The following is a 13,724-nucleotide window of genomic DNA, read 5'->3' on the forward strand; positions in this document are numbered from 1 at the left end:
TATTATGATAATATATATATATATATATATATATATATAAATATTTGATCTAAATTATGTTTAAATTATAATAATTATTAACTCTTATATATCAAACATAAATCTCTCATTTTTTGCGAAAGAATATTTTTAAAAATTTTTATTTGAAATTCTTTTAACTCCTTATATGATGTGTTTTTATTTATTTATTATAATTAGTTATTAATTAAATTTTAATATTTTAAAATAAATTATAAGTAAAATATAAATAATTTTATATTACAATATTAATTATTTATCATAAATATAAAATATAATTTATATACTTAAATTTATTTATATAAATTTTAAATATAATTTATATATTTAAACTTGATATTTATTACAGATTTTAATTATGTATAATAAATATTTGCTAAAATACTAATTATAAATTATGACTACTATTTTTTTTATCCATAAATTACGATGACTATAAAGATAAACTAAATTAATTCTTATTTTTTCCGCTTCAAAACTAATCCAATTAGTCGTTGAAAACTTTGCCGAATATTTAACACGTCAACCGCCATCGTTCTGCCATTGCCATAAACCCTAAACCCAAACAAGCCGTTATTCATTCTGCCGCGTCTCCACCACACACACTCACTGCGATGGAGGGCGACGCCATTGCCATGGACTCAACGGAGTTAAAGGTCACGGAGCTATTGAAAGAGGTCCACGTAGACTACTCTCCTCACTTCTGCAAGCACGTCGATGACACCGTCTCCGCCATTAAGACATCCATCGACAAAATCCCCAACGACTTCAAGGTCATTCTTCTATCCCTCTTTTCACTCTTCTTTGATTTTCGTTGCATTCAGCAACGTTCCTTATTAATGCGAGTGAAATTCCAGGTAACTGCGGATTTAGCATCGCGTTTCGTCACGGACATTGGCGCCGATAAGGTCGAATTCAAGTTTAAGAAGCCAGCGTTTGTTAAGATTGGTGGAAGTTACTCCATACAGAGTCTTGCGAAGCCTGAAGTCAATGTCGATCTTATTATCAGGTTACCGAAGGTGAAAAAGAAGCATAACCAATAACCATTATTATTTACTATTAGTTTATTAATGGGTAATTTAATTTATCAAGTGAGGTGTGTGCAACTGTTTTTACTTGTTTTCCTGTTTTGTTAGGAATGCTTCCATGAGAAGGATTATTTAAATTACAGATACCATGCCAAGAGGTGTCTCTATCTGTGCTTGATGAAAAAGTATTTGGAGAAGTCTAAATCTATTGGTATGGTTGAATGGTCCACTCTGCAGAATGAAGCCAGAAAACCCTTGCTCATTGTTCATCCAGGTTTACACTCGGTGTTAGCTTCGCAATTAAAATCTATTGCATTTTACTCTGAAACAATATTGGTGATACTGACAAGAAAATAATTGCAGCTGAAAAGCTTGTTGAAGCTCCTGGTTTTTTCGTAAGGATTATTCCGTCGGCTAAGGCTATATTTAACACAGCGAAGTTGAACATGAAGCGCAACAACATTCATAATTTGAGTAATGGTCTGTTTTTACAACACCTGTATTCTGTTTCTCTGAGATGGTTGATTCTTCTTTTGATTGAGTATTGATGATTGGTGGTTGATATCTTGAAGGGACTGCTCTTCAGGCTACGCCGAAGTACAATTCTAGTATTCTGGAAGACATGTTTATAGAGGATTTGGAATTCATCAACAAATATTTTATTGGATGGAAGGAAATAAGAGAGGCTTTAATCCTGCTTAAGGTTTGATATTTGAATTTTTTTTTTGGGGGTGTTTATGCATAAGATTCAACGAATAAATTTTTACAGTGGAAAACTGAATCCAATGCTTGTCTACATTGATTTAGGTTTGGGCTCGGCAAAGAAGTTCGATATACGTTCACGATTGCCTGAATGGGTTTTTGATTTCTGTCGTACTAGCTTATCTTGCTTCTAAGCAACATATCAGCAATTCAATGAAGGCAACTGAAATAATTCGTATCACCTTGAACTTCATTGGTATGTGTATAGACTCTCCTTTGCAGTTCAGTTTATTTGTGCAACTTTCCTGGTCAAGGTCATGTTAGTGTACTAAGATTAGTCTACTATGAATTATGGTTTCCAATGCATATATACCTGCACAACATTAAGTCTTATATTGTGGGTGTGATACACGTCCACTTTTTTTTTTTTATATAACAAAATGTTATTGAAAACATTCTTTAGCTCTCTTACAAGAGTCTAAAATTATTTTTATTTTTAAAAAATGTTGCAGAAAATAAGCACTTTCATTGTTTTTATTCCATAATATATTTGGTTTACAAGTTGTGTAATTGAAACCAATACCTTTTTTTTTCTATACAAAGGAATTACAAAATAAGAAGAAATAATCTTTGCTGCGATTTTTAGTTTCTTAGTGAATTTGTAGGCAATTTGCAACTGACTTAAAAATTAGCTTAGACTGGAAATGGGAATTGATATGTATTCCCACGATAGTTAGGTATTTATTAATTATTAATGCTATTGGTTTTGCAGCCACCTCAGAGTCGTGGAGCCGAGGACTCTACTTTCCAAAGGAAGGCCAGATCAACATTACAAAAGAGGTCCTGATCCTTACTCAGTTTTTGCTTAATTATTTTTTACTTTTGTCATTCTATTATATTTATCATAAGCATTCTTGTTTCATTTATTCTTTGTTCTTTTGTTTTGTAGATTTTTTGGTTGTTTTATAAAGCTAAATTTGAAAAATAATTTCTCATTTTCTGAAAGCACTTTGAAAAAACTGAAAAAAGAAAGGCTATTACTTTTTTTTTTCTTTTCAAAATAAGCTGAACTTAATCCACACTAGATTGATGCAAACTTTTAAATAAATCATATTCTGACAATGCAGTATAAAACTTTTGACCCTTCAATAACTATTAGCTTCATTATATTTCCAATTGCTTGGACACTAGTGTTAGTCCTGAACGACGGAAAATTTAACGCCCCATTTATCAAAAACTTGCTTTACTAGTTCTCTCTCTTTTTTACTTTTTGGGATAAGTCTCCTTTTATTGTCAGTCCTTCGTTGTTGTCACATATGCAATGTTTCTTGCCCAACATGCTATGTTCATTACATTGTTTGCTGGGATTGTTTTTTCTCATGCAATATGTTGTGTTCACTATTCCCATTTGCAGCAAAAGATGCAACTTAAAGAGTCATTTCCAGTTGTCATATGTCATCCATCTGGAGGATGCAATTTGGCTTTTCGAATGTCTAGGATTGGTTTTACTCGGGTACTCATGGCCAGCACACCAACTTGTTTTTTTTAATATTATAAATATTGCAGTACTCATTTTGATTATATATTTATTTTTGGCTCTTCTATATTCAGCTTCGAGGTGAGGCTGCTTTGACTCTTAGGTGCATGGAAAAGTGTAGAGATGGTGGATTTGAGGAAGTTTTTATGACCAAGATTGACTATGCTGTTAAATATGACTATTGTATGAGGTAATGTTTCATTTAATATTTGTTTGTCATTGACAGTGTTTGAGAGCTTTGCCTCTTGAATAGTGTTACAGGAATGCTCTCTTCCTGATTATGACTTGAAATTTTCAGTGTGTTTTACACTGTTGTTTATATTATCATATACATATATGTAAATTACATTCATTAGTTATAATCTCACCAGTGTAAGTAGTTAGAACAAGCTGCAAGCAGAACTTGGAACTTGGAAATAAGTGAAATGTATAGATGAAAAAAATGAAGTCAATTTTAGTCATCATAGTTAGATTTTGTGTAGCTCTTCAAAAGCATGTAAATAACAAAATAAGGTATTATTATATACATGACTTATAAATTTATAAAAGCTGAGTGATGTTCTTCCAGCCTATATATTTACATCAGTTGGTGCTTACAGGTCTTCTTTTAGAGAATAGGCTAATTTCCCAAGTTTTGGTCTATGTTGTGGATTGATCATTGGGTATCATTTCCCTTGTTTTATATCATTTTGATGGGTGATTATCATTTGCATCATGTTCTATTTAAATATCGTCTTTTTATGCTTTCTAATAGAAAAAAAATTTGTTTGTAATTGTGTACTTTAGCAGTTTGGCACTCCTTCAAGTTTCTGGTAGACAAAGTAAAATTTAATCAAGGGGATCTAAGTGTAGTGTTACCGAAAGGATCAACAAGATACAGTTGGATAGGCTATGGATTTGGATTGAGAGTTATAAGTGGGTTTTAAATTGGAACAATAGTTACTTACGCAGAGTTTTAAGAAGAAAATATAAAAAGGTTGTGGTGAGATATGCTGGTAATTTAATCCAAATATGATGGTCTTATATTTACAAGGTTTTGCAGCCTCTTAATTTCTGCAGTTGACATGGAGGGATATCTATACATAAAAGCTTTTGAAAGTGCTAATATTGGTGAATGTAGATAATACGATGGATATTGATTTGAAAGCATAATAATTATAATGATGTAAATAATCAGCCTTGGGGCATGTATTATGATCCATGTGTTTATCTGTGCTACCCGATAGCATGTGGGAGACTCGTTAACTTTTTTGCTTCTGCCTTTACTTTTCTTCTGGATGATATATACTTGTCTATCCAGATACTTCATTCTATGAAGTGTTATTCTGTCCTTGAATAGTTTTCACGAGGGCTTGCTTCTTGTTATAAAAGCTGTAAGTTTATTTATTACATGTTGTGCTCTTACAGAATAAATTTGAAGGGAAAGAAGGAGGTATTTTCATCAGGATTTTGTTTGGATGATGAGTGCTGGAGATCATATGAGGATAAAGTACATAGTATTTTATCTAAAGGGTTGAATGATAGAGCAAATTCCATTCAAGTTACATGGAGAAATACACAATGCCAGTGGAGTGTGCACGATGTATGATCTCAAGCATGAATTTCAGTATCTCATTTAAAATGTATTTCATGCTTTGGGTCTTCTTTTCTGTTTCTAATTGAGTTTACAACTTCAGGGGTTGTCGGTACTTGATAAAGAGCCACTGTTCATAGGAATTTCAGTGAGTACTTTGGAGAAAGCATTTAGGATGGTTGATATTGGCCCAAATGCTGAAAGTAAAGAAGAGGTATATTCTTCTGTTCATACGCACTTTTTCATTTTGTTTTCAAGTTTAGGTTGTTGTGCATGTTATATGGCCCTCACCCATTATTTGAAGCAGGCTCTTGAATTCCGGAAGTTTTGGGGAGAAAAAGCAGAGCTTAGAAGATTTAAAGATGGTAGAATTGCAGAAAGCACAGGTGAGGCATCTATTGTTACAATTCAACTTTGATCTAGTATACCTATCATAACTTTCTTGTCTTGTTGGCTGAGATAAAGTATCTTGGTGACTGCTAACGTGGTGATGATTTTTTCCCTAAAAAAAATTCCTAGTGTGGGAAAGTGAGCAATGGGCAAGGCATCTTGTTTTAAAAAGAATAGCTGAGCATGTACTTAGTCGGCATCTTTCTCTATCCAAGGAAAATATTGTAGTTGTCGTGGATCAACTTGATTTCTCTTTGCTTCATGGTGCTGGAGGTAAAGATCTTTGTGAATTCCCCCTTTTTGGTCTCATATGTTCTATACTTAATTACTTATATTGTGCTTTTGAAATGATTAACCTACAGATCCTATATCATACTCTGGAAGTTTGCTTGGGTCATTTGATGTTTTATCGAAGCGTTTGCGTCTTATTGAAGATCTCCCTTTGAAGGTGTCCAGTGTACAGCCTTTAGACTCTGGTATTTTACGCTCTTGAACAAATATTTTATTTTTTGAAGTCATGGGTCAATGCTTGCTGGTGGTGTGTTTCTGTTGCTAATTAGAAATTTAAATAAAAAATTGCAAAGAAGAAAAAATCAAGTATAAGGTTGTTTAAGTTATACATGATGAATCTCATTTAGGCTTGAGCTCAATCAATGTTCTGTGCTTATTGTTATTTACAGCTTTCAGGTTTACATCAGTCTTCCCTCCTGAGCCTCATCTTCTAGCTAATGAAAAAGTTGAGTCTCTCAGAATGAATAAGGTAGTTCCATCCTGCATTCAACCACTGGAAGTTATGATTCAGGTATAGCTTTATGCACAGTGATGTTCAGAATCCTGATGTTTTTATAGACAATTTATAAAGAGATAATCTTTTTGCTCTTTACAGCTAGAAGGTTCCGGGAACTGGCCAATGGATGAAATTGCAATTGAGAAAACAAAATCTAGTTTCCTTATTCAAATTGCAGTGAGGTAGGGGTGTAGATCCTTCATTTGTTTCTAGATGTTATTTTTTTTCTCCAATATCTATTACAAAATGATAATTTTATTATGTCAGTCTTCAAAAGACGTGGGGAATGACATGTGCTGCCACCGAGGATAATGTGGATGTCTTAATGTCTGGATATGCATTTCGTCTAAAAATTTTGCATGAGAAGGGCCTTAATTTGCTCCAAAAGGAAAGTATGTACTTCCACTTCGTATATGATAATGATGATTTAAATGGAAATGCTGCTTCTCAATTTCACTTATCAAACCAATTTAACATGTAGGTGGGAATGATCAAGCTAAGCGGGTTCCATCTATTGACAAGAAACTTTTTATCCATAGTCAGCATGCTAACATGATCAATGGATTACAAAGTCGTTATCCAATATTTGGACCAGTAGTTAGGTAAAGATTTGAAGATTTCTATGTCAAGCTACATTCCATTTGTAATCTGTAACTCATTTAGACCTCTTATATGTCTAGACTTGCAAAACGATGGGCTGCTTCACATCTATTTTCAGCTTGCTTGGCAGAGGAGGCTGTTGAGCTATTGGTTGCTCATCTTTTTCTTAATCCTTTGCCATTTGATGTTCCCTGCTCACGGATCACTGGGTTTTTAAGGTGAGTTTCCTAATCATTGTTACTCATCTAATCAAGCAATTGTAATTTTTTCTTTTTGACAAGATAAAATGGCTACTTAAGCAGTTATTGCTTCAACATTGCGTCACATACTGTCAAAGTATTGCATTTATCTCTTTTACAATAAACTGTTAAGGACTATTTTCTCTCTGTTTAATGATTTTCTCCTTTTATCATCCTTTTCTTTTTTAAAAAAGACTAGCTTGCTGGCTAAGAAGATATCTTATCATGCCCTCTCATCAATCCACAAATCGATCATATACATCATTCTCTCACATTTCCACTGCCTTAGCAGTTACATTTTCTCTCCCTTAGTCATGAACACTAAGCCCCTTTCCACCCCTTCTCTCGTATTATCCTTGGGTTTCTATCAAATTCTCTTTACACTCAGCATTCAAATATCAGATTGCTGCAAAGGACTTGGGCCTATTCAGATGTTTTTTTTAAACATATTATAGTACCGTCTAATGTTTATTGATTTCATTGACAGGTTCCTGCGGCTACTCTCACACTATGACTGGACGTTCTCTCCACTGGTTGTTGACATAAATAATGACTTGAGCCAAAGTGATGAGAAAGAAATAAATGTAAGTTGTGTCTGAGTGTATGATTAGGTAAAAACTTAAGGACAAAACTTAGTTATAGTTCTTTAGATATGATTGGTATTGTTCTTCAATTAGATTTGGACTTTTATCTAGATATTATGTTTTTGCATTTAATATAGGTTTCATTAATGTTTAGTTACGCATATTATCAAAGTAAAACTTCAACTCTGATTGAATAACAAGTTAACAACATCAACTGCACCTAAGTTTTGTCTAAAACTTAATAATGTTGGCCTTTGAAAATATACTTTGAATGGATTTTCAGGACAACTTTTTACTAAGAAGAAAAGGTGAAGGAGAGAATGGACAAAGTGTAGGACCAGTGATGTTCTTAGCTACAGTTTATGACAAAGAATCCGAGGCTTGGACTGGATTATCCCCTAGTGGAATGGTTAGTTGCTCTTTAAATCGGTAATAATTGAGTTTTGTTGGATACATAAGGCCTGAGGCCCTGATGTTTCTTCATTGCATTCCTCACTCCCCCATTTTGTTGTCATGTAATTCAAGGAATGTATAATATATAATAATATAGACTGGGTTATGTAAAAATAAACTTCCTGCAAGTATATCCTCAGTATTTGGGGTTGAGTAAAAGTTGAGTGTGCTGAAAATATATATGAAATTCCTACCGTTAACTATACTGTTAAGTTTTCCATACATAAGTATTTTGATTTGCTTATGTTTTAACCTTCATGTCTGCATTTTAACACTTTTTACTCCAATGATTCTGTTGCATATGTTTCGAGTGTGTGCTAATTTATAATAATGACATATTGGTTGCCTTGATATTATTCACCAATCTTAATAATTTTCCAGGAACTTAAAAGGTTAGTTGCATATGCCCGAAGCAGTGCCAATTTGCTGACAAAACTCACATTTCAGGAAGAGATTGGTCCATATAGATGGGAGGTGAGTGGAACGCATGTTTCAGTTAATCACTAATTTGAACTTTTAGTTTTAGAAGATATATCTTTTGAGGTACATAATGAATTTTTCTATTCTTGCTGCAGTGTCTTTTTAGAACTCCTTTAAACAATTACGATGCAGTCATTATTCTCCACAAGGAAAAACTCCTGTATCCCCAAAGGCTTCTCTTCACATCAGAAGTTGATCATGGTATAACTATTAGCTGGTAGTTTACTTAATTAAACAGTCCTTAAATGATTCAAGGCTAAGGGGGTATATAATAAGTTGGTAGTTATAATTGTAGCAAGGTGGATACATTATATCATAGTCATAACTGGGTTTTTTATGAAACATACATTTAATGCAGGATGACATTGGTTCAAACTTCATTAGACTAAGATTTGAAGCTTGATCTTACATGTTTTACTGTATTTGTTTCCCTTTCACAAGTTATGCTCAATCAAATAACATTCTCATTTACAATGTTTGCAGGAACACGTGTTGCAGAAGGACAAGCCAGCAAGTGTTTCCAACCCTTTTTGTTGCCTAAAGATTTGAAGGGCAGGCCAGAGGAACTTAAAACTAAGTTGCTGGTAGATTTTGATCCATCAAAGTGCTTTATCAGACATTTAAAGGCAAGTACAGCGAAAATGATTTGACGTTGTACATAATTGTGTTTCCCTTTGCACAATATCCTCTTTGCTAATTAGATACTATCTTTTATCTCGTGCAGCAAGAGTTCTCAACCACATTCCAAGTATGGCATGATTATCTGGGAGGTGATGTTATTGGCCTTACATGGGGGGAACTACCTTCTTCCAAGGTATAAAACTTAGACTTATATTAGTCTACTTTTTGCAAAGTATATTAGGAATTCTTAATTTGCAAATATCAAAAAATGGATCTGCTGATAACCGTTTTTTCCTTCTTTAAAGAAGCGGAAGCTCGAGGAAGTAGTTGAGGAGGAAGAATACAACCCTTCCAAGGTGTTAAAAGCGGTGGGGGAACTTGGGAAAGGGTTTGTGAGGAGTATATACTTTCTCAAGCCCCCAAGGGCCAAGGCTCATGAATTAATATAGTTTTGGTCCTCTTATCAATATGTATATTGAGAGAATTTTGCCCCTGTAACTTTCTAATTTTATCAATTAGAAAATTAACTTTAATTGGCATGGAGGAATCAGTCCAATGTAGTAGAGCACGAGTGTACCACTTGTTGAGGGAAAAAAGAGAGTTACTGTAGATTGATTTATGTATATTCTTCCTTATACATTTTTCTCTTCCACCGCCACATCTGGGCAGCTCAACAAGGATGAAAAAAGAGCTTCCGATTCTTATTGGTAAAGAAGCTGATAATATGGCATAATATTATACATGATATATTTCAATCGACTGTCTTATTGGTTTACTTTGCTTTATGGCATAATATTACTATGGCATAATAAGGATGAAGAAAGAGCTTCCGATTATTGTTGGTTTATTTCATTCGTATACGTTTAGTGTTGGCCAATTTTCTTTGGTTGCAATGTTAAATGTTAACCTAATTTCGTTTCTGATTGTGATATTTCGTATTATAAAAATCTGCTGTCTTAGTGTCACTGAAAAACAAAAAGGCAGGAGTTAGGTTAATTTAATAACAAGCTTAAAAATTATTAGTCCAGTTGGTTCTTTGCGAGTTGCAACTTGGAAGTGAAAATGAGTTGTTCATTAGCCCTTTTTTTTAATAGAATTTTTAATTTTAGATTTATAAGAATTAAGTGCAGAAGCTGTTACTAATTAATTAAATGTTTAAATATATGATCAACTGTTTAAATCTATTATTCTTTAAAGGCTTAAATATGTTTTTAGTCCTTCAAATTTAAGGTAAATTTGGATTTGGTCCCTCAAATTTAAAACTGTTGTTTTTAGTCCCTGTAATTTTCAAAAATCTTGTTTTAGTCTCTTAGATTACCAATAACATATTTGAAAGTGACTAATTAAGACAGTTATGCGATATTAACCAGATTTAATGTGATATTTTTACTAATAGGGATATCGATAAGTAAATTTTATACAATAATGCTTGATAAATTTCTTAACAAAATTTGAATATAAGGACTAAAATAAGATTTTTTGAAATTACAGGGACTAAAAATAATAATTTTAAATTTGAAGGACTAAAAATAAATTTATTCTAAATTTGAGGGACTAAAAACATATTTAAGCCTTCTTTAAATTATGTTAAATTTAAGTTCTAACAATTATTTTTGACAAGATTGAGCTCAAAATTTTCAAAACCAACTCGCAATTCTGAGCAGGCTAAATGAAATGGATTAATCGGACTTAATCCACTTTAATAGTTTTACAGAACAGATTACTTGAAATTGTCAATAAAAAATAATGAATTTAAACTTTTAAAAAGTAACATAACAGATAAACAATGGCGTTAGTTTCATGTAATAATAATAAAAAAGCTGGTGCTAGTATTGTTGAAAAAGAATTTTGACGATATACAACTCTTATAAATAACTATTGGTCACTCTAATCCCCTCTTCCAAGTTCCAACAAAAAATAATGACGACCAACAACTAATACTATTAAACTATTTGATTAGCAACTTATAAGCAAGGTATTTTTAACATTTATTTCTACAGCAATAAGTTTGAGCTTATTGCTTTATGCACTTTGCTATTTCAACATAAATTTTCATGTGATTTAATAAATCCATATCTCTTTTTAGATAAAGTTTATATTATATATTACTTTTTGATCAATTTTTTATATATATTATTTTAAATTCTCAAGTTATACTAATAATCAAATTTTATTGTAATATATTTTCTGATTAAATTTATGTACGGATAAGTTGAAAAGTTATGAAATAGTTTTTTTTAAACATTTTTTTAGAAACTAATTTTTTCAATTTTCAACTTTATTTTAAAAAAATCTTTTTCAACTTGTGAAAAAATACTTTTTTTTTTTTTTAGTTATTACTTGTTTAAAAAGTTTATTTAATTATTATAATTTTTAATTATATTTAAATGAAAAATATTTTTCTAAAAAAAAGGAGAAAAACATAATCAGATTGAGCCTTAAAAGAAAACTGTATCATAAATTTTTTTCACAATTTACCTTCTCAAAAATCAAAATGAAAAAGAAAAATAGATCATAAAATACGTTTCTCGTATAAATTTTAAAATGTATTAAAATAACTGGTGTGTTGGGTTGCATATTTATCCCTGTGGAGTGTGGAGTGTGGATTGTGGAATTAAATTGAAGATCCAGAAAAGCATTTTGGGAGCGAAATGGGTCTTCTGAGCATCATCAGGAAAATCAAGCGGAAAGAGAAGGAAATGCGAATTCTGATGGTGTAAGTCTTCCAATTTCTCTTTTATTCTGTCAATCCATGATACCTGAAATCACTTTTTATGCAGCGGATTGGACAATTCCGGGAAAACCACAATCGTCCTAAAGATTAACGGAGAGGACACCAGCGTTATCAGTCCCACGCTCGGCTTCAACATCAAAACCATTACTTACCAAAAGTACTTTTCACTTTTCACCATTAAGTTTCATTTTCTTTTATGTTTAACTTGAAATTAATTCACTTTGACATTGTTAGGTACTCCCTAAATATATGGGATGTTGGGGGCCAGAAAACAATAAGATCTTATTGGAGAAACTACTTTGAGCAAACAGATGGTTTGGTTTGGGTGGTTGACAGTTCAGATCTCAGAAGGTTGGATGATTGCAAATTCGAGTTGGATAACCTTCTCAAGGAAGAGGTTTCTTCAACTAAACTCTATTCATGCTTTCTACTAATACTATCTATACTCAGTAGTTTGCATTGCTTTTACCACTTTAAAGTATTATTTGTAGCAGTAGTAGGAGTGTCATACCAGTTCTTAAAATTTGGATTTCAGCCTAACTCAGTTAGCTCATGAGCTCCCTGCTTATATAGTATTTTTTACTTATATACAATAAGGATTGGACATTTTGAGGGGGAAGTAAGTTTGCAATGCTCTGAAACCATTTTAGAATTTGAGTTCAAGTTTAACACTTTAACTCAACTCCAAAAGCTAACTCATGAAATGGGGATTGTCCTCCTCTTATATATACTATTTTCGTCATATCATTTATCAATGTTAGATCCGAGTACCAATCACAATAAATGCTTGTTCCTTTGACACTTAGAAGAAATATTTGTGTTAGTATTGAGAAAGTAAACTGTAGTTGTTGCTCGTTGTTTACCAGTTTGGAATGGTACATGGTTGCTCTTTTTCTTTCTTATTCTCGTGGGTGTTTGTTAACTGTTAGTATTAACAATGTTTATATTCTTCATCTAACAGAGGCTATCTGGAGCATCCTTACTGATACTAGCAAATAAACAGGACATAAAAGGTGCCCTTACACCTGAAGAAATAGCTAAGGTGAGCTTAATTTTATAGGGTGTTTCTTTCATACATTTGACTTCATATGGAAACCCTGAATACCTTTAAGAGAAACAACCTAGCAGATTCAACAACTTTAAACTGATTTTAGGAATTCATGGTTATGATTTACTTGAAGTGCTAAAAAAATAGAATTTTCATTTTTTATTTATTATTTCATGAAACACAGAGGAGCTAAATGTTTGAGAAGAAAATTTTAAACGGGTCAAATCCCAAATAACTTCACTACTTCAGTTACAATTGTTTCTAAGTAGTTGTTTTGCTCCAACCATGCAGGTGCTGAACTTAGAAGCCATGGATAAATCTCGGCATTGGCAGATAGTTGGGTGTAGCGCATACACTGGTGAGGGTCTGCTTGAGGGATTCGATTGGTTGGTCCAGGACATAGCCTCTAGAATTTACATGCTTGATTGATGCTTGTTTATGCCGTCAAACCCAATATGCTGTCTTAGGAAGAAATTATGGATTCACGGCATCATTGATATGTTGCAGATGGATTTTATTTTTTCTTTTGAATGAGGTGTCTGTACAATTCGATATTAGATATTGAAGCAGAAAGATATTAGATTTTTTGCAGGTTACTTACCTATCAATCATATGTGAGAATTGCAATGACTTTTTATGAACACTCGGAGAAGAATGATTGTGTGAAGCACGTATTTATAATCAAATTAAGTTCATTGAACAAAAGCACACGCACATAAGGAGCAGCCACACATTTTAAGAACATAGGCAGTGAACAGAACTTGTTAGTTCTAAGATTTTAATGTGAAAAAATTGAAGTTGAGGAATTTATTTAAAAGGTTTAAAATAATTTTACCTTTTAACCCCTACAATTAAAAAACATTTCATTTTACTTAATATATGTTTGTATATATATTATTTTAGTTTTTTTTTAAAAATTTTTATAGCTTT

General features: G+C 32.3%; 2 protein-coding genes across 2 annotated transcripts; both read left to right on the plus strand.

Annotated features, from left to right (window-relative positions):
- Positions 1-530: 530 nt before the first annotated feature.
- Positions 531-9,787, plus strand: LOC109799849 (nucleolar protein). Its single transcript, XM_083066459.1, has 26 exons — positions 531-791; positions 876-1,037; positions 1,155-1,320; positions 1,410-1,526; positions 1,619-1,749; positions 1,854-2,004; positions 2,521-2,588; positions 3,163-3,261; positions 3,360-3,475; positions 4,693-4,867; positions 4,962-5,072; positions 5,166-5,244; positions 5,378-5,521; positions 5,611-5,724; positions 5,929-6,050; positions 6,135-6,217; positions 6,303-6,427; positions 6,517-6,637; positions 6,716-6,853; positions 7,362-7,458; positions 7,742-7,867; positions 8,293-8,385; positions 8,487-8,592; positions 8,875-9,021; positions 9,120-9,205; positions 9,318-9,787. The coding sequence occupies exons 1-26, from the start codon at positions 633-635 to the stop codon at positions 9,459-9,461; spliced, it is 3,180 nt and encodes a 1,059-aa protein (XP_082922585.1). The 5' UTR covers positions 531-632; the 3' UTR covers positions 9,462-9,787.
- Positions 9,788-11,565: 1,778 nt separating this feature from the next.
- TTN5 (ADP-ribosylation factor family protein) lies at positions 11,566-13,435 on the plus strand. The gene is made up of 5 exons (XM_020362317.3): positions 11,566-11,728; positions 11,793-11,903; positions 11,981-12,143; positions 12,708-12,788; positions 13,086-13,435. Exons 1-5 carry the CDS (start codon positions 11,664-11,666, stop codon positions 13,221-13,223), a joined length of 558 nt encoding a protein of 185 aa, XP_020217906.1. The 5' UTR covers positions 11,566-11,663; the 3' UTR covers positions 13,224-13,435.
- Positions 13,436-13,724: the final 289 nt, after the last annotated feature.

This window comes from Cajanus cajan, chromosome 11 (genome assembly GCF_000230855.2).
Source record: "Cajanus cajan strain Asha chromosome 11, NIPB_CcT2T_4, whole genome shotgun sequence".
NCBI lineage: Eukaryota > Viridiplantae > Streptophyta > Magnoliopsida > Fabales > Fabaceae > Cajanus > Cajanus cajan.

Coding starts and splice junctions, on each gene's coding strand:
- TTN5 (XM_020362317.3), top strand. CDS start 11,664: ATGGGTCTTCTGAGCATCATCAGGAAAATCAAGCGGAAAGAGAAGGAA. Junction 11,904..11,980: donor AAAACCATTACTTACCAAAA/GTACTTTTCACT, acceptor TGACATTGTTAG/GTACTCCCTAAATATATGGG. Junction 12,789..13,085: donor CACCTGAAGAAATAGCTAAG/GTGAGCTTAATT, acceptor CCAACCATGCAG/GTGCTGAACTTAGAAGCCAT.
- LOC109799849 (XM_083066459.1), top strand. CDS start 633: ATGGAGGGCGACGCCATTGCCATGGACTCAACGGAGTTAAAGGTCACG. Junction 792..875: donor AAATCCCCAACGACTTCAAG/GTCATTCTTCTA, acceptor GTGAAATTCCAG/GTAACTGCGGATTTAGCATC. Junction 8,593..8,874: donor CACATCAGAAGTTGATCATG/GTATAACTATTA, acceptor CAATGTTTGCAG/GAACACGTGTTGCAGAAGGA.